The sequence below is a fragment of the Xiphophorus hellerii genome, chromosome 3 (assembly GCF_003331165.1).
Source record: "Xiphophorus hellerii strain 12219 chromosome 3, Xiphophorus_hellerii-4.1, whole genome shotgun sequence".
Lineage (NCBI taxonomy): Eukaryota > Metazoa > Chordata > Actinopteri > Cyprinodontiformes > Poeciliidae > Xiphophorus > Xiphophorus hellerii.
The window spans coordinates 33,600,037-33,625,286 of NC_045674.1; the positions used below are offsets into that span (position 1 = coordinate 33,600,037).

The window sequence follows — 25,250 nt, forward strand, 5'->3', positions numbered from 1 at the left end:
TTGTGTAAGGAGAGCAAACCAAAGTGTTACAAATGAAAGATGAATTCCAATTGTTATATTAAGCTATTAATAAAAAAGTTGGCTAGAAGGATTAAATTACCATAGATTAGGAATGTGTGGTATGGCATGAAATTTATATCACAATATATGTTGTGACGGGTGGCAGTAACAACATTTGTATAAAACATAGAAAGGAAATTGGATCATACTGTATGATTGTCATCATGTGGGAACAATGCAAAGTAAATTTAATCTAGTTTTTCCCCCAACAGGTATAATGTTGCTGTTTCTGCTGCTGTCAGATGGAGGCCTGAGTTGATCTGAGACTGTAGCTTTTAAACAGACCAGAGGAGAGAAGGTCGCTGGTTATGAAGTCATTCACCGGCCACTTTATTAGGTACACCTGCCCAACTGCTCATTAATGCAAATGTTGAATAAAAAAAAATCAGCAGCTCAATGCATTTAGGCATGTAGACATGACCAAGATGATCTGCTGCAGTTCAAACTGAGCATCAGAACGAGGAAGAAAGGTGACTTAAGTGACTTTGAACGTGACATGGTTAATGGTTGGTTGGTCTGAGTATTTCAGAAACTGCTGATCTACTGGGATTTTCACACACAATCATCTCTAGGGTTTACAGAGAATGGTCAGAAAAAGAGAACATGTCCAGTGAGCAGCAGTTCTGTGGGCACAAATGCCTTGTTGATGCCAGAGGTCAGAGGAGAATGGCCAGACTGGTTTGAGCTGATAGAACGGCAACAGTAACTCAAATAACCACTGAACGTACAACACGTTGAGCCTTGAGGCGGATGGGCTACAGTAGCAGAAAACCACACCAGGTGCCACTCCTGTCAGCTAAGAACAGGAAACTGAGGCTACAATTCACACAGGCTCACCAAAATTGGACAATAGAGGATTGGAAAAAAGTTGCCTGGTCTGATGAGTCTTGATTTCTGCTGTGACATTCAGATGGTAGGGTCAGAATTTGGCGTCAACAACATGAAAGCATGGATCCATCCTGCCTTGTATCAACGGTTCAGGCTGGTGGTGGTGCAATGAGGTGGGGAATATTTTCCTGGCACATTTTGGGTCCATTAGTACCAGATGAGCATCATGTCAACACCACAGCCTACCTGAGTAATCATCTCCAACTGGTTTCTTGAACACAACAATGAGTTCACTGAACTCAAATGACCTCCACAGTCACCAGATCTCAATCCAGTAGAGAACCTTTGGGATGTGGTGGAACGAGAGATTTGCATCATGGATGTGCAGCCGACAAATCTGCAGCAACTGTGTGATGCTATCATGTCATTATGGACCAGACTGTGAGGAATGTTTCTAGTACTTTGTTGAATCTCTGCCATGAAGGATTCTTAAGGCTTTATTAGGTACACCTTGCCAGTACTAGCAAGGTGTACCTAATAAAGTGGCTGGTGAGTGCAAGATAAAAATGATTGATTTTTCTTATTTCTGCTACTGAAATAAATCAGCTGTACTGATCCTGCAAAAAAACACTAAAAGCAGAATATAAAGGCATTGCGATGATGTGGACATTCAATTAATGCATCACCTTAAAGTTCTTTCATGGTTGTAAAGTAGCAATGGTGCCTGATTCAGAAGAGAAAAGGTAGAAAAGGTTTTTATAGGTCGCCTTAGCCAATAAATCATAAAGTAAAAATATTCCCCTGTGATTTGTTGTCCAAGTCACTAAAACGGAGCCTGAATGTCACAGAAGCTAGTTGTACATGAGAAGAGCAGCCGTTAACGAACGTGATCAGTGGCAGCTAATTTAACTCCGGCTGCTAATGAATTAACCCGTAGAATGGAGAGGGTTTGTTGTGATGTTCGCATGTAGGCTGTGAGATTTCAGGTGTGTCTTCTCAAATCCACAAGCTCTGCGGCAACATTTTTTATTTTCAAACCTATTATGATTTCATTAGAAAATAATACACTTTCATTACAATCCCCTCCTCTGAGAAGAATATGTAGCATTTTATATTAATCACATCACATTTATTTTCTTCCTTTATACTTTTTATCAGCAGAGTCGTCCACAGCGGGGCTGCCGGACGGTTCCTTTGGTCTTCTTCTTATCAGAAAAAATTTGCATTGCTTGCTAACTACACTAGCTTGAGGAGCAAAGCAGCTTGATGAATTTCACTGGCAACCAGTCAGAAAAAAGTTGTTCAATTTGTCGCTAGTTTGTTTCTTAATTACAAGTAGAAAAATATAATTTCAAAGTTTATAACAACGGTGTTTCTCTCTTCGTGAACACAGCCACACTTTCCCCTCCAATCATCCCCACATTAGGCAACACCCCTGAGTGCATCTTGGCTCTCACCACTTTCTTGAATATTTCATAATTTGTCCAAATGTTCTGCTTTCAAAGGGGGCTTAGTTACACTTTAAAGACATAAAATTACAATTCCCTTAAAAAGGGGGGGCAAAATATTAGAAGGGTTCTTAGAAAATTAAATAAAGTCCATTAATGCATTTCAATATGAGAATCTGATCTGTTGCTCATGTTGCATCAAACTCCACCTCCCAACAACTCTGCTACAGCTGTCCGTCCACTGAAGATGACATCATTCACAGACACGCCATCATATGCTGAGCCAATCAGAGATAGCAGTAGGTTATTGTTCTTTATAAAGGCTCGCATGGTATCTGAAAAAATAAATAAAAAACTTAATAGTTTTTCCCCGACTTCATGAATATATCATTTTTAATGTAAAACACAAATCAACACTCACCTACTTTCTGAAAGTGTCCGAGGTGATACTGAGGTATACAATCCTGAGAAGGTAAACAGCAATGAAACCATCAGCAGTCAGTGCTAACTGGACCTAAGCTAGAGTGAGTGAAGCTGCTGTACCCTGTGAAGAGCCACATTACTCCAGCTGGGGGCCACACAGTGTCCCAAGTGGCAGCGCACTGCCTCGGTGGCCCTCGCTAAGAGGCTGTCTGCTGAGACAGCCTGGGGGGCCCCAAACACATTCTGGAACCAGGCACCTCCCATCATGACCTAGGAGACATGATGAGAAGGTCAGAGTTCAACACGCCAACACTGCATTGTGTTACAAGGTTTCATACGTGATACATACAGAGTCCTCCATAAGTATTTACACCCCTTGAACTTTCATGGCACTCTACAACCACAAACAGATTTCATAAGAAAATCCTTTGACAAAACGAGAGAATCCTGGATGAAAATCCCTTAGAGCAGTTGTCCCCAACCTTCTTAGTAGTGCGGACCGGTCAAGACTTTGCAAATTTGCTGCGGACCGGGGGTGGGGGGGTGGGGGGTCGAGAGGACAGACACCGATGCTATTGTTGCTGCTGTTTGTAACTCATTCTGCTGCTTGTGGCTCAATGTTGGCACACAAGACGTAACAGACAGAGTCCGGTTAAAGGATTTTCAAAATAAAAGGTCCTCTAGACTCAATACATAAAACGGAAATATTTAATTATTTCTTGCGCGGCCCGGTACCAATTGGTCCACGGACCGGTACCGGTCCACAGCCCGGGTGTTGGGGACCACTGCCTTAGAGGCTCCTTCAGCCAGAGGCCATGTCTATCTATATCGCACTAAACACACACACACACATATATGTTCAGTGTGTGCCATGCAGATTTTCACAAAATTATTAGAGCGTTCACTGTCCTTATTAAAGTACTTGCACTCAAAATTCCAGTCACATATTTTCCAAGTAGACATAAGAAATTACAGATTTATAGTAAAATATACCACTGTATGTGCACGTGCGTGTATGTGTGTGTGAGTACCGTCAGTCTTGTTGTCTGTCCAGTCTGTCTGTTGTGCTGAGGAAAGGGAACAGAATCATAGACTATCCCAAGTAAACCTGGGTCTTCCCATGAAGGAACAAGGTGACCGAAACCCTGACAACAACAGACACAGAAAATAGTAGCAGGGTGTTTAGAAAAGTGAGTAAAAATTCTTATAATGGCTACAATCTCTTTACATATGCACTGATAGTATGCCACATTCTGTTTCAAATCCAAACATGAAGAAAAAAATATATTTACATTTCTTCAGAAAATTAGGAAAATAAAATATGTTGAGACAACAGTGTCCTTGCAATATGCTAGTTCATCTGAATCAGTGAACTAGCATTTTCTATTGCACTCTTTAAGAACTGAACAGATTTGTGTTGCACAAAGTTGGCTAGCTTCTAACACCTATGAAGAGGCATTACAGCCCAAGAAGACTGGACAACATTCCATAGTTCCTCTGCATTCCTTGTTTTTTGTTCTTGTTATTTTCCCAGAGACAGAATCTTGACTGTCATTCAAGCTTCATAATGGGTCAAAACCCATATTTAGCTGGCCACACCATAATCTCGCCACAAGCTTGGTGTGGGATTGGTATCCTTTTTACTAATTGGTGTGTTTGGGGTCTCCATCTTGCCCAGAACAGCCATTTGAAGACCATTCCTCTTCAGAATTGGAAACACTGAAGGCTCAAGGCTCCAACTGATCCTAGATGCCTGGTTTTCCATAAACCATCATATGAGAAACATCCCATTTTATGATGCATTATCCACTGTGCTTCACACTGCACTGCGGCTCTGTTGATTTCTAACTGTGGCCAGCTAAATCAGCATAACTGGCTCAAATGACAGCAACACTTCCTCAGCATGCTCTCAGGTGCTACAAAAGCCACTTAATCACCCATTCATTCAGGTCTGTGTGTGACAGCCTGAATATACAGCACAGTGGAGGTCTGGAGGACCTTACCGTTACTGGGAGGATGGAGCCCTCATACTCCAGACTGGCCACAGCCACAGTTACTGTTGAGATGTCCTGCAGCTGCTGGACAAGACCCTGGCAGGAGGGGGGCAGGATGCAGGACAGGGCTGAAGGGAGCAGGGGGGTACAAGAGAACAATTTACAGTTTCTTAAAGGTTTTAATATGTACAACCACTTAAAGCGCAAGATGCTTACAATTTCTGATCAATTACTGACAACATTCAACTGAGTAACTTTTATGTTGTTCATACAGAAGGTAAGTTTATCAACGACCCCTTCAGGTATAACTAAAACAGTCCCCACTTGCCTTTAGCTGGTAGAGCAGACATGATGTGATCAGCTGATATTACACCATCTTCCACATGGACCTACACATAAAACGTTTAATGGACAAACTGATAGACGTAGAAACAGCACTTCAATCCTTATTGATCTTCTCAAAATGTGCCTTTTATTGAACAGGACAATTCAAGTCAACATGTGGAGTTGATTAGGCTTGACTACTGCAGGAAGCATGTCCAGACAGGATCATATATTTACTGTCTGAATCAGACTCCGTCTGCGTGGTTACTGTCGTGCTGCACCATGGTGGTGGTGACGTTGGTAGGATTTTGTCCCTCCATCTTACCACTGATTCTCACTTTATCCATCTCTGTTGTTGTGTCCCAGATAGCAAGAGATGCTAATTCAATTTTGAATTCTAGTCAAAAAGGTTGAATTCATGGTTAAGGTCGACGACTGACGGTGGATCAACCATCAAACGATCATCCAATTCTAGCCAATTAACTAATGTAGAAAAGATGTCATAGAATCAATGTTTTATGGGTGAATTTTGTTTTTTTTACCCCTCCAGGGGCCTTTTGTGGGCTCTAGTGTCCCTTATATGAAAGTAGGCTGACAGGAAAAGGGGAAGGAGAGGGGGGAAGGCATGGGACAAACATCGCCGGGTCTGGGAGTCGAACCAGCGACGGCCGCGTCGAGGACTCAAGGCCTCCAAACGTGGGTCGTTTGGAGGCCAAACCCTTATTACTGGCTGACTGCATAATGTGTTGACACAAAAACATCTACAAGTCACTCCAAGCAGTGGCGCGGCCCACCTCCCCTTTTTACACTAGTGGTTTGTCCCAACCACACAGCCCCTTTGCTGCTGGATTGTCTGCAACCTGATTCTGAATTGAATTCTATTCTGAGAACTTTTTGCAGAATGTTTGGTGATCTTACTTTGATCTTAACTGTGTTTATTGAAAAATAACTGCATTGTTTTGTGCCTATGCTGCAGCTTCATAGGTAAATGTGATTATATGTCGACTAACATTAAGTTAAATATTCATGAATATTCCTTGGCATGTCCTTATTAATGTAACTGAGTGTATAAATGGACCGTACAGTTTGTGTGTATGTTCTCAGACCTATGACCAGTACACTATTTAATATTTCAATGTGTTTCAAATGTTTATCATCTTTCTAACCGGCGCCTTCCTCACTCTTATTTTTGTGTTTTTCAGCTGCTGCTCAGCAGTTTGACCCAACGCAGACTGACAAAGACTGCAGCAAAACTGTAAAGAAGTGGCTTCGTTATGTACCAGAGTGGGAGGGAGGCATCAAGGAACCAAAGTGGCACCAACCAGAGTCAAACTTGGGTTACCCCAACACTTACTGTTTGTCTGGTTCATACAGTACAAGGTTTATCCTGATGGACTCTGTTCTTCCTGTTGTTCTGACAGTTACAAAGGAGTCAAATATGTTTACAGATCTATGCCTCTTTTCTTAAATAATATGGAATATTAATGCCATATTACATTAATATGTCATTTTTAAGTTTGTGTACACACATTTTTAGAAATAAGGTAATGTAAGATAACTTTGAACATCATGATACCCATCATCTGCCAACAAAATTGTGTGTTTAACACCAGTGAAGAAACTTTTAATGGTATGTTATGATGTAGACCCATCAGACCAAAAAATGTACGTGAATCAATATACAACCAACTCAGATGTAGGTTATGGTTGAATCAACATTGATATAGTGTCAGTTTTGGTTGAAACCTTAATGTTGATTCTACATGCAAGTCACCGACCACTTTCAATATGGTTTCAATGTCAGGCTTCAACATGGATTCAATATTTCTACATAACCATATTTCAACATTAATTCACTCACAGTTTGCTGTCTGGGACTTCACCTGCCTTTCCTGCTGTTGGGGGTCAGAGGACACAACAGGTGGCGCTGAGTGCATGGCAGTTTAGCTTCCGTCAAACTGCCCCAGGACAGCTGTGGCTAAAATCCAGTAGCTTACCACCATCAACATGTGAATGTGTGTACGAATAACTGAATCTAGTGTGAAGTGTTTTGGAGTCCTCTGGACTTGATAGAGTCCTGTACAAGTACAGACCATTTACAGGTCAGCCCGGCTCTGGTCCCAGGTCATTTCTTTACCATTTCACTACAGGGCTTAACTTCTAAGTACATTGTACATTGTCAAACCATCAGTGCAAAGTAATAGTGATGATAAAATCCTATGCTTACAATACCATATTCAGGTCCAGTTGTCATGATATTCTTACAAACCTTCCATCCAGATGTTGTGGGAATTATTTGTCTAACAGCTGCATCCCTGTGCAGCTCCACCTTGCCGCTCTGTTGGAGGAACTCAGCGATGGACTCTGGCAAGGTTTCCACTCCCCTCTTTAGAGACCACTGAGCCCAGGCCTCTCTCTTCGCTCTCTGAGCCAGATGTCCAGGAACAATCACAGGTGCTGAACCTGGGGGGTTCCAAACATATCATTTTATTCTAATTAAAACTACGAAGATCACATTGATATGAGAGCAGAAAAAAGATTATTTTTCAAATTAGTATCACACATCTATACATAATATGTCACAAAACATGCAGTTCATGTCAGGTTTACCACAACACATGTAATTTTACAGAACATTCAGAGACTGGTTGCACCATCAGTCTGACTTATGGTGTTGAAAACTGACAACTTATAGTCATCATCTGCCACAAAGAAAAGTGGAAAAACTCTACAAAATGGACTTCCCTCAACAAGCAAATTTGAGTGAAAAAGATAATGACATTTTTATCCATCCATCCATCCATCCATCTTCTTCCGCTTATCCGAGGTCGGGTCGCGGGGGTAGCAGCTTCAGAAGGGAGGCCCAGACTTCCCTCTCCCCAGCCACTTCTTCCAGCTCCTCCGGGGGAATCCCGAGGCGTTCCCAGGCCAGCCGAGAGACATAGTCCCTCCAGCGTGTCCTGGGTCTTCCCCGGGGCCTCCTCCCGGTGGGACGTGCCCGGAACACCTCACCAGGGAGGCGTCCAGGAGGCATCCTGACCAGATGCCCGAGCCACCTCAACTGGCTCCTCTCGATGTGAAGGAGCAGCGGCTCTACTCTGAGTCCCTCCCGGATGACTGAGCTTCTCACCCTATCTCTAAGGGAGAGCCCAGCCACCCTACGGAGAAAACCCATTTCGGCCGCTTGTATCCGCGATCTCGTTCTTTCGGTCATGACCCAAAGCTCATGACCATAGATGAGGGTGGGAACGTAGATCGACCGGTAAATCGAGAGCTTCGCTTTTTGGCTCAGCTCTCTCTTCACCACGACGGACCGGTACAGCGCCCGCTTGACAGCAGACGCTGCGCCAATCCGCCTGTCGATCTCCCGCTCCCTTCTTCCCCCATTCGTGAACAAGATCCCGAGATACTTAAACTCCTCCACTTGGGGCAGGACACCCCCCCTGACCCGGAGAAGGCACTCTACCCTTTTCCGGCTCAAGACCATGGCCTCGGATTTGGAGGCACTGATCCTCATCCCGGCCGCGGCACACTCGGCTGCGAACCGCTCCAGCGAGAGCTGCAGATCACGATCTGATGAAGCCAAAAGGACCACATCGTCTGCAAAAAGCAGAGATGAGATCCTAAGGCCACCAAATCGGATCCCCTCAACACCTTGGCTGCGCCTAGAAATTCTGTCCATGAAAGTGATGAACAGAATCGGTGACAAAGGGCAGCCCTGGCGGAGTCCAACCCTCACCGGAAACGAGCCCGACTTACTGCCGGCAATGCGGACCAGACTCTGACACCGGTCATACAGGGACCTGACAGCCCGTATCAAAGGGCCCGGTACCCCATACTCCCGCAGAACCCCCCACAGGGCTCCCCGAGGGACACGGTCGAACGCCTTCTCCAGGTCCACAAAACACATGTAGACTGGTTGGGCGAACTCCCATGCACCCTCCAGGACCCTGCCGAGGGTGTAGAGCTGGTCCAGCGTTCCACGACCAGGACGAAAACCACACTGCTCTTCCTGAATCCGAGGTTCGACTATCCGACGGACCCTCCTCTCCAGGACCCCTGAATAGACCTTGCCAGGGAGGCTTAAGAGTGTGACCCCTCTATAATTGGAGCACACCCTCCGGTCCCCCTTTTTGAACAGGGGGACCACCACCCCAGTCTGCCAATCCAGGGGAACTGCCCCCGATGTCCATGCGACATTGCAGAGTCGCGTCAACCAACACAACCCTACAACATCCAGAGCCTTAAGGAACTCCGGGCGGATCTCATCCACCCCCGGGGCCCTGCCACCGAGGAGCTTTTTAACCACCTCGGCGACCTCGTCCCCAGAGATTGGAGAGCCCAACCCAGAGTCCCCAGGCTCCGCTTCCTCAGTGGAAGGCATGTTGGTGGGATTGAGGAGGTCTTCGAAGTACTCTGCCCACCGGCCCACAACGTCCCGAGTAGAGGTCAGCAGCACACCATCCCCACTATAAACAGTGTTGGTGCTGCACCGCTTCCCCCCCCTGAGACGCCGGATGGTGGACCAGAATCGCCTCGAAGCCGTACGGAAGTCTTTCTCCATGGCCTCTCCAAACTCCTCCCACGCCCGGGTTTTTGCCTCAGCAACCGCCCGAGCCCCATGCCGCTTCGCCCGCCGGTACCCATCAGCTGCTTCCGGAGTCCCACAGGCCAAAAAGGCCCGATAGGACTCCTTCTTCAGCCTGACGGCATCCCTCACCGAAGGTGTCCACCAGCGGGTTCGAGGGTTGCCGCCGCGACAGGCACCGACAACCTTGCGGCCACAGCTCCGATCGGCCGCCTCGACAATGGAGGCACGGAACACGGTCCACTCAGACTCCATGTCCCCCACCTCCCCCGGGACGTGTTCGAAGTTTTGCCGGAGATGGGAGTTAAAGCTCCGTCTCACAGGGGATTCCGCCAGACGTTCCCAGCAGACCCTCACAACACGTTTGGGCCTGCCAGGTCTGACCGGCTTTCGCCCCCACCACCGGAGCCAACTCACCACCAGGTAGTGGTCAGTGGACAGCTCCGCACCTCTCTTCACCCGAGTGTCCAAGACATACGGCCGCAGATCCGATGAAACGATGACAAAGTCGATCATCGAACTGCGGCCTAGGGTGTCCTGGTGCCAAGTGCACATATGGACACCCTTATGCTTGAACATGGTGTTCGTTATGGACAATCCATGGCGAGCACAGAAGTCCAGCAACAGAACACCGCTCGAGTTCAGGTCGGGCGGGCCGTTCCTCCCAACCACGCCCCTCCAGGTCTCACTGTCATTGCCCACGTGAGCGTTGAAGTCCCCCAGCAGAACAAGGGAGTCCCCAGGAGGAGCACTCTCCAGTACCCCCTCTAAGGACTCCAAAAAGGGTGGGTAATCTGAACTGTCGTTCGGCCCGTAAGCACAAACGACAGTCAGAACCCGTCCCCCCACCCGTAGGCGGAGGGATGCTACCCTCTCGTTCACCGGGGTAAACCCCAACGTACAGGCGCCGAGATGGGGAGCAACAAGTATGCCCACTCCTGCCCGACGCCTCTCACCTTGGGCAACTCCAGAGTGGAAGTATGTCCAGCCCCTCTCAAGGAGACTGGTTCCAGAACCAGAGCCGTGCGTCGAGGTGAGACCGACTATTTCTAGCCGGAACCTCTCGACCTCACGCACTAGCTCCGGCTCCTTCCCCACCAGAGAGGTGACATTCCACGTCCCAAGAGCCAGTTTCTGCAACCGAGGATCGGACCGCCAGGGTCCCCTCCCTCTGCTGCCACCCATCCCACACTGCACCCGACCCCTTTGGCCCCTCCCACGGGTGGTGGGCCCATGGGAGGGGGGGCCCATGTTTCCTCTTCGGGCTGAGCCCGGCCGGGCTCCATGGGTAAAAGCCCGGCCACCAGACGCTCGCCATCGTGCCCCCCCTCCAGGCCTGGCTCCAGAGTGGGGCCCCGGTGACCCGCGTCCGGGCGAGGGAACACCAAGTCCAAAGTTTTCCTTCATCATTGGGGTCTTTGGGCTGCTCTTTGTCTGGTCCCTCACCTAGGACCTGTCTGCCTTGGGTGACCCTACCAGGGGCATGAAGCCCCAGACAGCATAGCTCCTAGGATCATTGGGACACTCAAACCCCTCCACCACGATAAGGTGGCAGCCCATTTTTATCCACTAGCTTAAAAAAAAAAAAGTGATTTCCTAAAATGATATGAACAGGGCATGACTGAAAAGTATCGTGTTTTTATGGCTGTGAAGCCAATACTGTTCATCTGATTAGAAGCAACCTAGAACTCCACTAAGTTTGGGGAAATATATCATCCATAAGGTATTAAGATATGCCTGAAACCTGAAGGGAAAAGGAAGTGAGGCGTGTGCTTTACCTGAGCCCAGCAGGAAGCCCAGAGTCAGGGAACCTCTCTGCTGCTCAGCCATGTAGAGCCAAGGGAAGCAGGAGCGCACACTCAGCTTCTTACAGTCCCCCGCAAACACACCCCGACACACACTGTCCATAGCTAGGTCTGCCAACTAAACACAGAGGAAAACAACTCAATAGCACAAATAGATTTCATTGATTTGATTAGATCCAAGCGTGGTGTTTTTTATTCTCCATTATAAATCAATGGACTAATGGAATTAGTCACCAAATTTTGTAAAAAAGAAAGTCAAAAGCAGTCTCATGGCAATGTACTGTATACCAAACAGGAAGTTGGCAATTTTGATATTTTTGAACTATGTTGTGCTTTGATGAACATCTCTGGCAAATTTGAAGATATTGGCTTCAAACACTCCAAAGTCATTGGAGAGAGTCATCTTCATTCATGTAAACTTCACCAAATTTTCCTACTACAATTCTTGTCAACCTTAAAGCACATTTTCATTAATATATTATGCAAGAGTGATAGTTGCCTTGTTTTACTCAAGAATTATGGAATTAAAAACACAACTAAAACCCATTAGGCTGTTGGCCCAGTCAAAAAGCCTCCTGGACCCACAGCCCAAAGCTTACAGGAAGTCAGCCATTTGGTGGCATGCTTAATGGTGGATCTGTTTCAGGCCCTCTCATAACAGCTCCAAACCGGTCCAGTGAAGCACAGCTGAGTTATATCACATTATTATGTATATTACAGGAAGTATTCAATTTTTAAAAAAGGATTTATTGGTTTTTGTGGCCTTTATTTAAGAGTGATCAGACAGGATAGTGGGTAATGAGAGAGGGGCTAGACATGCAACAAAGGTCATCAGACCAGGATTCGAACCTGTGACGGCCGCGTCATGGACTAAGGTCTCCATATGCGAGTTGTGTTCTACCCCTGCAACACCACAGTGCCCCTAAGTATTCCACTTTTGGTTGTCGTTCTCACAGTCCAGAACCAGAAATCAGTCAACCAACAAGCAAGATCTGATTTCTGTTTGATAACTGACTGCAGCTGGCCAGCTGTCCTTTTCAAGGATTGCAAAAAACACAATTTAGTGGCTCTGTGCAGGTACTGCCAGCCAAGCAGTGAACATGTTAAGGAGGCGGAGCCAGCAACCCACAGGTTGTAGCACCGTCTCTGTGTGAGGGATGCCCAATTCTTCTCGTCGCTTTAATGAGGCATAAACAATGAAAGCGCTGTGATGGCCTATTATAATTGAAAATATATTCTTTTGTTAAATGAAGCGTGTTTTTGGGGGGCCTAAACATACTCAAAAACTTAATCTGCACAAAATTCTATGAAATTTTCTGTATTACAATGAAATTCATAAAAATGGGAATGGCCAAATGGTGAAACAGTGCCCTCTAACCTCAGGCAGGCCGACCCATTTATTGAAGACAATTCAAGTTAGCTACATATAGAGGTCTCTCCAAGTTGAGTAAAAAAATTTTAGGAGGTATGTCCTAAAAACAATCAGGAAATCAGCCATTTTGTGTTTTAGTGATTTTGCGTGTCAAACTTTGATGAACTTGTCCTAGGTATTTTACGGTATCAATCAAATTTAAGGAGCTAAACTACTTCTTTACCCGTTTTGAAACCTACCAGCAGAACCGTTTTGCTCCTCAACCCACCCATTTCCTTCACCACTCAACTCATTGTACAGAAGCATGATGTCAGGCGGCTGCTTCTGGCAGTGAATGTCCAACCAAGAAAGCTGCCAGCCCAGACAGAGTAACTGGTAAAGTGCTCAGAGTGTGCCCTACCAGCTTGTACCCATCTTTACCAGGATCTTTACCTCTTCCTCAGTCAGGCAGTCATCCCACCTCGCCTATAATCAACGATACTCATCCCTCTACACTAAGCTTCTATACTCACGCACAGTCCAGCCCACAATAACATCCGCACTGTCAAGTTTGCTGATGACACCACAGTGGTCAGACTCATTTCACAGGGTGATGAGGCAGCCTACAGAGAGGAGGTCCTGAAGCTGGCAGCCTGGTGTTCAGAGAACAACCTCACTCTGAACACCAAGAAAACCAAAAAGGTCATCGTGGACTTCAGGAAGCTCAGCATCGACCCAGCTCCTCTCTACATTAACGCCGAGTGTGGAGAGGGTCCACACCTTCAGGTTTCTTGGCGTCCTCATCTCTGCTGACCTCTCCTGGACTGATAACATCACAGCAGTCATCAAGAAGGCTCAGCAGCACATACACTTCCTGAGGAAGGAAGCACAAACTAAACTCCAAGCTGCTGTTGACTTTCTACCGCTCATCCATGCAGATCCTGATGACATACTGCATCACAGTATGGTACGGCAGCTGCACTGTTACAGACAGGATGAGGCTGCAGAGGGTCGTAAAAGCAGCTCAGAGGATCGTTGGTTGTCCTCTTTCCTCTCTGGTGGACATTCACACCTTTCCACTTGGTATCCAACACAGATTTTTAACTAGAGGGTGTGGCCGTGGTAAAGTCAGCTCTAATCTCACATGAACTGATCTTTACCAAACTAAACATGAAGAATGTTAGTCCAACTCCTAAAAAGATATGTATGCAAATATTTGGTGGCTGTGGCAAAATACCTTAACAGTGCCCTGTACCAGCATTGAAACAATCAGCCCCAAGCCATGCTTTTGAGGACTACAAAAATAGTCTCTTGAAGCCAAGGTAAGCCTTTGGTCTAAACCCAAAGACAGTTTAGACCGGCTTCTAAACCCTTGGCCCTGAGGCTGAACCCTCAGCTTGAGGGTTCAACCCTGGCAAATTTGAATCAAAGCTGCCATTTTCTCTTCTTCACCCACATGTCTGAGCAAATTCCTCACAGCTTTGGACTTGTAGACCTCATTTTGAATCAGTATAGTCTTAAGGCATTTGAGATCAAAAGTTATCAAATGCTTTTTGCTTCATCAAACCATGTGAGCGTGGCCAAACCTCAAAGTCTAATTGCTCTCCATAAAAGACGAGGGTGCAATAACTTCCACAAAGTCAGAGCTGGACCAAACTTTGTGTCAACAAAGTTACAGGTTTCTGTGGTGAACAAGAAACCATGACAGTCTGGAGAAATTAAAAATGTTTAATAAAATAATATCAGGTTTAGATCTTATAAAAGAACAATCTTAATGATTGATGCAGCAACAGAAAAGTAGTTCTGGACCCCTTACCTCCTTTCCAAGCCTCCTGGAGACAAATGAATGAATGGACTCATCCTCTTCTCTTCCTTTCTTTACCAAGATCTCAGTGAGGAGACTGAACAGAAGGGGGCGGGAGAATGGAGGGACTGTTTTCAAAATTCCACTGTAACAAAAAGCAAGGAGGGAGAGTGAATGTGATTAAAGAGCCCCTAACATAAAGAATGTTAGAGATGAAAGACTGATTGAGATTTTACAGAGCTTAGCATGTGTTTCATGTTTTTTTTTAAGACAGGTGATCTGCCAGGGTGTACCCTGCCTCTCACCCAATGACTGCTGGAGAAAGGTGCCAGCTTTCCATGACCCAGAATTGATAAGCAGCTGTAGACGATGGATGGATGCTGTTTAAAGCTGTAGTGTTGTGATATCATTTCAAACTGCAGAATGTACCTCTTACACCAGTAAACTGAACTCCAAATATCAAAATAGTTTGGATATTTGTGTGCTTGATGCTAAGCAGTGGCAAGAATCATATCAGTTCTGTCTGAAAAGTTTTATCTGTGTTTAATGGTTGTCTGACACAGAATCTTTGCTCTTGTGTTCCCAGAATCATCTGAACTGCAGTGAACATAAAGCTTAACAAAACAATTCTTGATCTTTTTTTCTTCCTCTTTAAAATTTTCAAGGTGATATCTTGGCTCCTAATTTCTTTACCTTATTCCAGAAGGCAACTTGTGGAGCTGTCCATTGACATACAGATAGCGGTTCTTAGAGGCAACATGATTGTAGGAAACAGGAAGAATATCTCCTTCCAGACCCAGATCTTCCACCTGCAAAAACAAACATCAAATTCATGCTGAAATTAATCAAGTTCTCAGAGTTTAATTAATGATTGTAGACATTGTTGTCTCTATGCTCCTTCTTTAAGTCTCTTGTTCCCTGAATTCCAGTTACAACGACCGAGTAAAAAATAGTGAAGTCCTTGTAGAATGCTGCTAATGGTGGGGAGAGAAATTGCCACTGACAAGATAGATCTTTAAATCAGTTTCTCTGTGATGTAACCTGTGCACTGAATCTCACAGTTATGAGAGAATTTTCTCTGAACAGGAAAACAGGCCAGGACAGATACACTCTCCTGCCTAAGGACCATCAACCAATGAGCAACCAGACCAGACGGTTCCCGTCTTATGACACAGTTACCGGTCTAGAGGCTGTTGGGTCTAATATGATGGAAATCTTTTAGCATTTTTACATCAATTAATTAAATTAATGTTCCTAAAGTTTAATCAGTGGACTCTCAAATCCATATTAAGTCCACTGTAGCAGTAAACATTGTTCTATTAGTTTATGATGCAAATGGTATGTAGCACTTAGGTGTTACAAACCATATTGAGTGTGTTGGTTCCCACTGCCCCAGCAGGTCGGATCCCCCTTGGTCCCAGTTCAAACACGGCCCCATCAGACCGCCTCAGTGACCACAGCCAACCACCAAAACGACTGCTGGACTCCAGAACGATTACCTGGTGATTGATGTCAGGTTAATGCATTGTAGGCTTCATTCATTTTCCTTCAACCTTGTCCTAAAATTGCACTTGAACTTCAATGAGTAGAATATTGACAAACACTAATAGTGAACAACTAGACATCCAAAACTAAATTAGAGTACAAAAAATTATTTACTGTAGCTAAGGCAGCAGTTTACTTTATTGACCATTCCTGGCGGCCAATAGAATAGCTGCTACATATTATTCCATTATTCATAACTTGGGGACAGGTATAGAAGGGGAAAGTTAGGACAATTCCAAAGGCCCTTGACCGACAGGGGGCCCCACACACACACACACACAAAAAAAAGATATAGAAAAAAAAATTGGGGCCCTATCAACTACTGTTGTGTTTTTTAAAATTGTTTTTAGCAATAAAAATCTAATGTTACCCCTCCCAAAAATCACACATCTACAGTGGGGCAAAAAAGTATTTAGTCAGCCACCAATTGTGCAAGTTCTCCCACTTAAACAGATGAGAGAGGCCTGTAATTTTCATCATAGATATACTGTACCTCAACTATGAGAGACAAAAGGAGAAAAAAAAAAATCCAGAAAATCACATTGTCTGATTTTTAAAGAATTTATTTGCAAAATATGGTGGAAAATAAGTATTTGGTCAGCTACAAACAAGCAAGATTTCTGGCTCTCACAGACCTGTAACTTCTTCTGTAAGAGGCTCCTCTGTCCTCCACTCGTTGCCTGTATTAATGGCACCTGTTTGAACCCGTTATCAGTATAAAAGACACCTGTCCACAACCTCAAACAGTCACACTCTAAACTCCACCATGGCCAAAACTAGAGAGCTGTCAAAGGACACCCGAAACAAAATTATAGACCTGCACCAGGCTGGGAAGACTGAATCTACAATAGGTAAACAACTTGGTGTGAAGAAATCAACTGTGGGATCAATTATTAGAAAATGGAACACATACAAGACCACTGATAATCTCCCTCGATCTGGGGCTCCACGTAAGATCTCACCCCATGGGGTCAAAATGATCACAAGAACGGTGAGCAAAAATCCCAGAACCACACGGGGGAACCTAGTGAATGACCTGCAGAGAGCTGGGACCAAAGTAACAAAGGCTACCATCAGTAACACACTACGCCGCCAGGGACTCGAATCCTGCAGTGCCAGATGTGTCCCCCTGCTTAAGCCAGTACATGTCAAGGCCCGTCTCAAGTTTGCTAGAGAGCATTTGGATGATCCAGAAGATGACTGGGAGAATATCATATGGTCAGATGAAACCAAAATAGAACTTTTTGGTACAAACTCTACTCGTCGTGTTTGGAGGAGAGAGAATGCCGAGTTGCATCCAAAGAACACCATACCTACTGTGAAGCATGGGGGTGGAAACATCATGCTTTGGGGCTGTTTTTCTGCTAAGGAACCAGGACGACTGATCCGTGTAAAGGAGAGAATGAATGGGGCCATGTATCGTCAAATTTTGAGTGAAAACCTCCTTCCAGCAAGGGCATTGAAGATGAAACGTGGCTGGGTCTTTCAGCATGACAATGATCCCAAACACACCGCCCGGGTAACGAAGGAGTGGCTTCGTAAGAAGCATTTCAAGGTCCTGGAGTGGCCTAGCCAGTCTCCAGATCTCAACCCCATAGAAAATCTTTGGAGGGAGTTGAAAGTCCGTGTTGCCCAGCGACAGCCCCAGAACATCACTGCTCTAGAGGAGATCTACATGGAGGAATGGGCCAAAATACCAGCAACAGTGTGTGAAAACCTTCTGAAGACTTACAGAAAACGTTTGATCTCTGTCATTGCCAACAAAGCGTTTAAAACAAAGTATTGAGATGAACTTTTGTTATTAACCAAATACTTATTTTCCACCATCATTTGCAAATAAATTCTTTAAAAATCAGACAATGTGATTTTCTGGATTTTATTTTCTCCTTTTGTCTCTCATAGTTGAGGTATATCTATGATGAACATTACAGGCCTCTCTCATCTTTTTAAGTGGGAGAACTTGCACAATTGGTGGCTGACTAAATACTTTTTTGCCCCACTGTATATTTGCTCTGAACACCCCCCTGGATCTGCATGAAATGGTTTGGTCCTGCTTGGTGCTTCGGTGAGCAGCAGCCAGTAGAAAACCAGAACCACTGTGGCGGTTACTATGCTACTAAGAAAAATAATAGTTAGGTTTTCAAAAAAAATAGAGAGACAAGAGAGAGAAAAAGACAAGAGTGTGACTTTGTAACCCAGCTTTTCCTCCAAGAGGTGAGTAGACTGTGAGATTATTAACCATTTAGCATAGTTAGCTTAGCTGGACTGCAGCCAGTCCACACAGTTTTACTTTAACTTGCGTTTAAATTACAGACATCTGTTGCCACGTCCCTCCTGACCCGTCCTCTCCTGAGTGAAATTAAAGATGCAGTATGTAACTTTTATAAAATCTTTTTTTTTTTTTTTTACATATTTGTTAAAACTGTCATTGTGTTGTGACAGTATGGCATGAGAGATAATTTGTCAAAAAATTATTTCCTCTGCCTTCTACAACCAGTCAGGAGGGTTTTAGTGCCGTCAATCACAATCTCATCCTCCCTCCCCTTTTTCTGTGCTATGCTGCAACTAGCACAGCCTGTTGTGAATGCTCAGCTTTATTAGCATAGCTACCAATGACAGCAGATAAACAGTTTTCCTGCAACAATAAGTTGTTTCTCCACCATTAGCACATTTAACAGTGAGTGAATGAAGTTGATTGACAGCACTAAGACCCTCCCCCTGGTTCTGATTGGTTGTTTTTGGTCAGAACAACCAATCAGACTATTGCTATTGCTAGCATTACTTTAGCTAGCAATAGTTATTCAGGGAGCAGGTGGAGGAGGTTGATATTTTCACAGATTATCTGTCTCAGAAACTGTCATGACATGGTGACAACTTTAACAAATATGGAGAAAACATTTTTTTCATTAAAGTTATATACTGCAGCTGAATAAAATGTAACAACATAGCATTTTTTGAGAAATCTGGATTGTTTTATGTATATTTTGCACATTGTGACTGTTGCAAGTGGGGAGAGACATTCAGTAAACTAAATCTAATAATAATAAAAAATTTAAGCAACCCATTTGCTGTATTGTATGCAGACTGTTGCATGTAAAATTCCCGAGCAGTAAATATTGTGCTAGTATCAGTATTGGACCAAAGAAAGCAAGGCAGTTGCAAGCCTTTAAAATTGTGATGCTTTATCTGGGTCAGATAGACTCAAGAAACTGTAACAGCAGCTGCGCAGGGGAGGCGCAATTTAATTTTTTGTCATGAGGCCCAAGATTCCTGGCGGCGCTCCTGTTCAGAACCGTGGCAGTAATAATAATACTTGGGAGTGTCATAGTAAGAGTCCTGACTGAATCTGATTGAGGAGATAAAGATTAGGTTGATGGTTCAGAGGCCTTCATCACTCATCCCCAAAGATTTAACAAGTAGTAGAAACAAGCAATTATAAGAAGGAATTTGATCAACATAATGTCAAAAAAGATTTTTCGAAATGATTGATAAAAAGTAAAATATTTTTGAAACATCATTTTTTAAATCAAATATTAAATAAAAGACAAATCAAAGCTGATATTCCCTTTACGTTGCATGATCTTGTGAGATGGCCGTGTTGCTTCCTATTACAGAAAGATCAACATCGTCATTGACTGAATGAAAATGTTCAAACTCAGTCTGCCGGGGGTGTGAATACTTTGTTTCCCATGACAATACTGAAAGTTAAAAAGGTAGTGCCACAAGAATTCTAAATATGGTTACATATTTAATTAAATAGAAAATCATTTGCCAAATTTGACATAGGTTACATAAGTTGGATAAAGAAAGTCAAAATGGAAAAAAGTGTTGATCAAAAAAAACTGAACAAAAACATCACATTACGTATACAACATCATTCCAGAGTTTATAGAAGAACTTTGGCTCTGTTCTGTCCTGAACTGGAACCTTGGACATGCCAACGAAGGCCAGTCCAGCCTGAAACACCTTAGGGGAGAATTCTCTTCTGCTGACATGATCAACAGCTGAACCTTGAGTTTTAGCACTGGTTATGTTTTCTGTAGAATGATGAACTTCAAATAGTTTCAATATGGCCTTATAACCAATCAGAAGCTGATGGGCAACAACAATTGCTGCTGCCTTTTCAACCTGATGCCATGTTGAAGAAACTACAACCCAGTGGCATTCAGAATGAGCAAACTGTCAAAGGTCCTCATTTTAGAGAGCAACCATACTCACACTGGTTGATTAACACTGAATTTGATTAGTGATCCTTGGATGTGAATGTTTTGGTGCGTTACCTTGGCAACCTGGGGGTTCTTGCAGAGGTAGAAAGAGGCAGCCAAACCCCCGATACCTCCTCCGAGGACTGCTACTGTTTTCATTGGCTGACTGAAAACACAACAACATCCAATAAAAACAGAACTGCAACACAAAAAGTACAGCAGGCGAGAGAATCTAGCTGATTAGTGTGGCAGGGTGTGTCTGTTTAAGAAGGCCTGGTGGCCATGATATGAATTTTATCCTTGTTAGATTATCAGGGGTCTAGTTCCTGCAACCAACTGTCAGTCCTGCTGTCCACTTTTACAAAAATCAGCTTGATGTCATTTTGGAGCCGACTAGCTGAGAGCATTTCTGTTTTGATCAACAAACCGAGTTGCTCCCCCTCTTATAATCAAACATCTACCAAATTTAATATGATGCAATTCTCCAGTAATCAGACAAATACATAAAAAATAGAAATCAACAAACAGCAATACTTTGCTTGTCTTCCTTGCAGGGCCTTATACGTCTAGAGAAACTACTAACATCTGTCCAAAAGGTAATTTCATATCACAGGAGCTGTAAGCAAACCGTTCAAAGAAAGAACCAGACTTGCTGAGCTGGTCATGTTGTTGTTTAATCATTTCAAAGTCTTGGGGCTGATAATTTGAATTTTTTATGTTAAAAGATTAAGTATTTCCTTAGTTGTAAAACCAAAACCAACTATAACTTTATAAGATCCTCAGCATTCCTCATTTTAGCACATAAAATGAAAGAGTTATAAAAGTACACCTTTATTCTAGTACAACTTTACTCATATTTAAAACACAAATCAAAAAACTCTTAGTCTGTCCCGTTTCCATCATAAGTAACTGTAGCTCCCAGAAAAAGACCAGGAAATAGACAAAGTCTACCTTTTTACAGTTAATGCAAAATGTTATACACTTTTCATCTCTTCTCATCTGACAAGCTGAAATATTGCTGCAAATTTTGCACAATAAATGTTAAAATAACTACATGACTTGTGAAAAACAATAAGCTGAAGAAGCTGACTAGTAACCAATGTTTACAGTTTTAAAAAGTTTTACTGTGTTAAGTCTAAAAACACACATCCCAGTGAATCATTTGTACTTTTTCTCTGTCAGACTGAGGAGTTTTGATTCAATGTTACTGACTGACTTAATAAACTGAACTTGGAAATTGTTTTGAGACTATTGAACAACAAAACAGCCGTTTTGATCATCAGAACGAGCAAACTGTTCATACTCCAGGTCATACAATGCTGGAGCCAGTGGTTTATGCAGATAAATTAGTAAATGATATCAAATTTGCAAAATATTTTAATTCGGGGGAGGAAAGGGCATTGGGGGTGGAGGGCATGAGAAAAAATGTATGGTACCGAGAGGAACGTGACAGGAAATAATCGAGAAACAATTATCTAATCTATCACATGCAAACACAACCACACACATCTGACAAACTATTTTTGTGGTGAATGACGACAGATTTTATCATTAAATATTCAATGTGTCATTATTCAGTCTGATAACTTATTTGTTCGTTAGGTTAAAGGCTGCAATTTCATTACATCATGTTTCATGAAAATCTATTTAAATACAGAAGTAGACAAAAACCACAGACCTTCATAATCATCATAATAGTAGCTGTAATAGTAATTACTAAACCAAAACAAAGTTGGGACACTGATGTTGGCATCTGATTCGCAGCTCATCTTTGATCTCTTCCAGTTCTAAGTGTTAAAAAAAACTAAGAACAAAAGACTTCAAATAATCTATCTAAATGAAAGCATGTGATTAAATACTTCTCACATCCATCTTTCAAACCTCAGTGTTCATTCTCAAATAATTAACGTTCATTAAAGCACTATTTTGTTTCTGAATAACTTGAATAAACATTTTGTTACCCTATGTGGTCTCTACTGTACTCACTTGGCTAATGTTTGGTTGGTTCCTGTTTCTTAAAGCATTACCAAAACAATGTATCAGTCAGATTCAAAATATAATAACATATCATCCTATGCCCACAATTATCCACTATTAATTAGTGGAATATCATTTGCTGACAAAAATTCAATAACTTCACAATTAGAGGCTGTCCAAACAAAACTTTATTTCCTCTGAAAATGAATAAAAACAGCATACTTAGCAAATCTGAAACAAAATTGAAAAGTTAAACATCCTATATTTAAAACCTACAACTTGATGAGGATGAAACACACTTTGAAATTTTAAATACAATTTACCCATCCAAAGAGCTACTAAGAAATCATTTTAATATCGATGGCAATAAAAGCTCATTCTGTGAAAGAGACATAAAAACAATACTCCATGTGTTCTATGAATGCAACAAAACCAAAATTCTATGAATGCAACAAAACCAAAATATTTTGGAATTACTTAAAAAGGTGGATCAAACCAAAAATTGCACTTTCTGAATCTATTTCTAGAGATATGGCAACTTTTGTAGTATTATTGAAAAACAATTTAAAAAAAGGATATTTTCTCTAGAAAAATTCTTAATTCATAAACAAAAGTGCCAAGATTGTCCCCAATTTTAGATTTTTTAAATCCGAATTCTAATTATATTTGAAATCTCTGAAATATATTTAAACATAAGTAGATCTGTATGAAATGTTAATAGAATTGCCCGCCAACACGTTAATCTTCATCCTAAAATATTTACCAATTGTTGTAGGTTTTATTATTATTATTTTTCTTTATCTTATTTAAATCTGTTTAGCTTTTGTGTTCTCATTTGCATGTCTCTATAGATTTACACCAGGGGTGTCAAACTCCAGTCTTGGAGGGCTGCTGTCCTGCAACCTTTAGATGTGCCTCTGCTGCACCACCTGATCAGAATAATTAGTTCATTAAGGTTCTGGAGAACTGATCTACACAAGGAGGAGGTCATTAAGCCATTTCATTCCAGTGTTTTGTACCTGAGGTACATCTAAAAACTGCAGGACAGTGACCCTCCAGGACTGGAGTTTGAGATCTGTGATTTACACTATTGTGAATTGCCATACTTGTTTGTACTTCTTTTGATAAATAAAGTATGGCTGTAACTATTTCCTTGAATGATTTGATTACCTCCATTATTAAAATTTGTCGGGGCAAATTATGTGCCTAAATTATGTTTTATTCACCGCCTAGGTGATTGATCATGTTGCGCATCGCTCTCCCTTCCGCCTCTGAGTTGTTGCTAAATGCCAGCAGCATAACATCCGATTTTTAAGTTTGTTCCGGGGGGATTTCATTGATTGATGATTATGTCCAACCCATAAGCATCCTTAAAATGACTAACGCGATGCCTGAAGTACGACACCCGTTCTCCTCCCGGAACTGCTGCATGGTGGCCGGAGGAAAGCAACGGCCAGGCTAATGATTGCGGTCTCATGATAAAAAATTTAAAAAAAGAAACGGATTTTTAAAGAAAATCTTCTTTCTTTTAATTCCTCACAAAAGCACAAAAGGTAAATAAATTCTCATGAGAAGTAAGTAAACCTGTTCGGGGTTGGGTAGGGTACAAACTTTAGATATCAAACTATTGGATATTAAAGGTAGCCATGACATGCTGCGGAATGCACCTTTAATCGAGCATCAAATCAGAGGCCAACTTCGTTTAAACTGAGTAACCCGTCAAACATATAAAGCTACATGCATAAACCGTTCACAGCTTATTGTAATTATTTTAGTTGTCACGAGACAAACGGTGATAAACAGCCAATAAACAGCTGCCTTGTATTAGAGCTGACAGTGAGTGCCTGTAAATACAGTAAAACCCTCATTCAGATAAACGTCAGTAATTCAGCCACTGACTGGATCAGATATCGCTCAAATATAGGCATCACACACACACACACACACACGCAGTCATTGTGTGTTACCTTTACTTGTTACCGCGGAGGTACAGTAAGAGTCACTCCAAGCACCGATTAGGAAAGCTTATACAACAGTCTTCTTCTTCTTCTTCTTCTTCAACAACTACTACAACTGCTACCACTTCTTCTTCTTCTTCTTTTTGTTTTTAATGGCGGTTGGCAAGCAACTTAATGGTGTGCATTACCGCCACCTACTGACTTCTTCTTCTTCTTCCTTTCCTCCTTTTTATGGCGTTTGGCAAGCAACGTTTAGATGTGCTTTACCACCATCTACTGGAATGGAGTGTGGATCGGGATGCCAAATTATTAATTACATAGATTTTAAAACTAGCAAAAAAAAAAACACCCCATGCTCTATCAATTTTGTCTTCTTAAGGAAATTTATTAAAAAGGTACAAGATTTAGAAGTGGGAAGTCGTGTAATCTACATACCACCCTCCTCTCAGTAGAATATTTGCTACGAACAATAAAACCTGTTTCACCGTCTCTTCCTGAAAACAAAAATCATATTTTCCTGTTGGATGTTTTGCCATTTTAAACAAAGTACTATTTAACCCTGTATGACCAAAACGTAATCTGGATATAACTGTTTCCTCCTTTCTAGTTTGTCCTGTTCTCCAGTAAATCCACCTGCCAGTTCTTTATTCTTCCCACTGTTTCTGCCATTGACTTTTTGTTTATTGACTGATTTGATTTCTCCTTTACTGAATGGTATCAATATATGTAACTATTTTATGTTGCTTGTTTTTCTTGTGTAGACACAGCTAAAAGTCTTTTTGAAAACCCTTCTAGAATCGTTTTGCCTTTGTGGGCACAACAAAATAATACACTAAAAAAAATCTAAAATTAGGGAATGTTTTGCTAGTATTTTGTTTCATTTTGGATCAACTCCAAATTATATATCAGATTTCTTTTCAAAAATCATAGCAAATTACCG

The 25,250-nt window shown here is 42.6% G+C and overlaps 1 protein-coding gene across 3 annotated transcripts; it reads right to left on the reverse strand.

Annotated features, from left to right (window-relative positions):
* Positions 1-1,881: 1,881 nt before the first annotated feature.
* On the reverse strand, positions 1,882-24,447 carry ppox (protoporphyrinogen oxidase). 3 transcript variants are annotated; one of them, XM_032558166.1, is made up of 13 exons: positions 24,320-24,447; positions 20,451-20,541; positions 15,990-16,124; positions 15,319-15,434; positions 14,638-14,770; positions 11,444-11,588; positions 7,347-7,540; positions 5,082-5,142; positions 4,763-4,881; positions 3,791-3,904; positions 2,880-3,029; positions 2,762-2,800; positions 1,882-2,671 (listed from the first exon to the last, which is right to left on the reverse strand). In XM_032558166.1, exons 2-13 carry the CDS (start codon positions 20,532-20,534, stop codon positions 2,651-2,653), a joined length of 1,311 nt encoding a protein of 436 aa, XP_032414057.1. In that variant the 5' UTR covers positions 20,535-20,541; positions 24,320-24,447; the 3' UTR covers positions 1,882-2,650. The 3 variants fall into 3 exon arrangements, with proteins under 3 accessions (XP_032414057.1, XP_032414056.1, XP_032414058.1); XM_032558165.1 differs by having other exon boundaries at positions 2,758-2,800; XM_032558167.1 differs by lacking the exon at positions 20,451-20,541 and having other exon boundaries at positions 2,758-2,800; positions 24,320-24,416.
* Positions 24,448-25,250: the final 803 nt, after the last annotated feature.

Coding starts and splice junctions, on each gene's coding strand:
- ppox (XM_032558165.1), bottom strand. CDS start 20,534: ATGAAAACAGTAGCAGTCCTCGGAGGAGGTATCGGGGGTTTGGCTGCC. Junction 3,030..3,790: donor GACAGACAACAAGACTGACG/GTACTCACACAC, acceptor CATGTCTCCTAG/GTCATGATGGGAGGTGCCTG. Junction 2,801..2,879: donor GTAATGTGGCTCTTCACAGG/GTACAGCAGCTT, acceptor TTACCTTCTCAG/GATTGTATACCTCAGTATCA.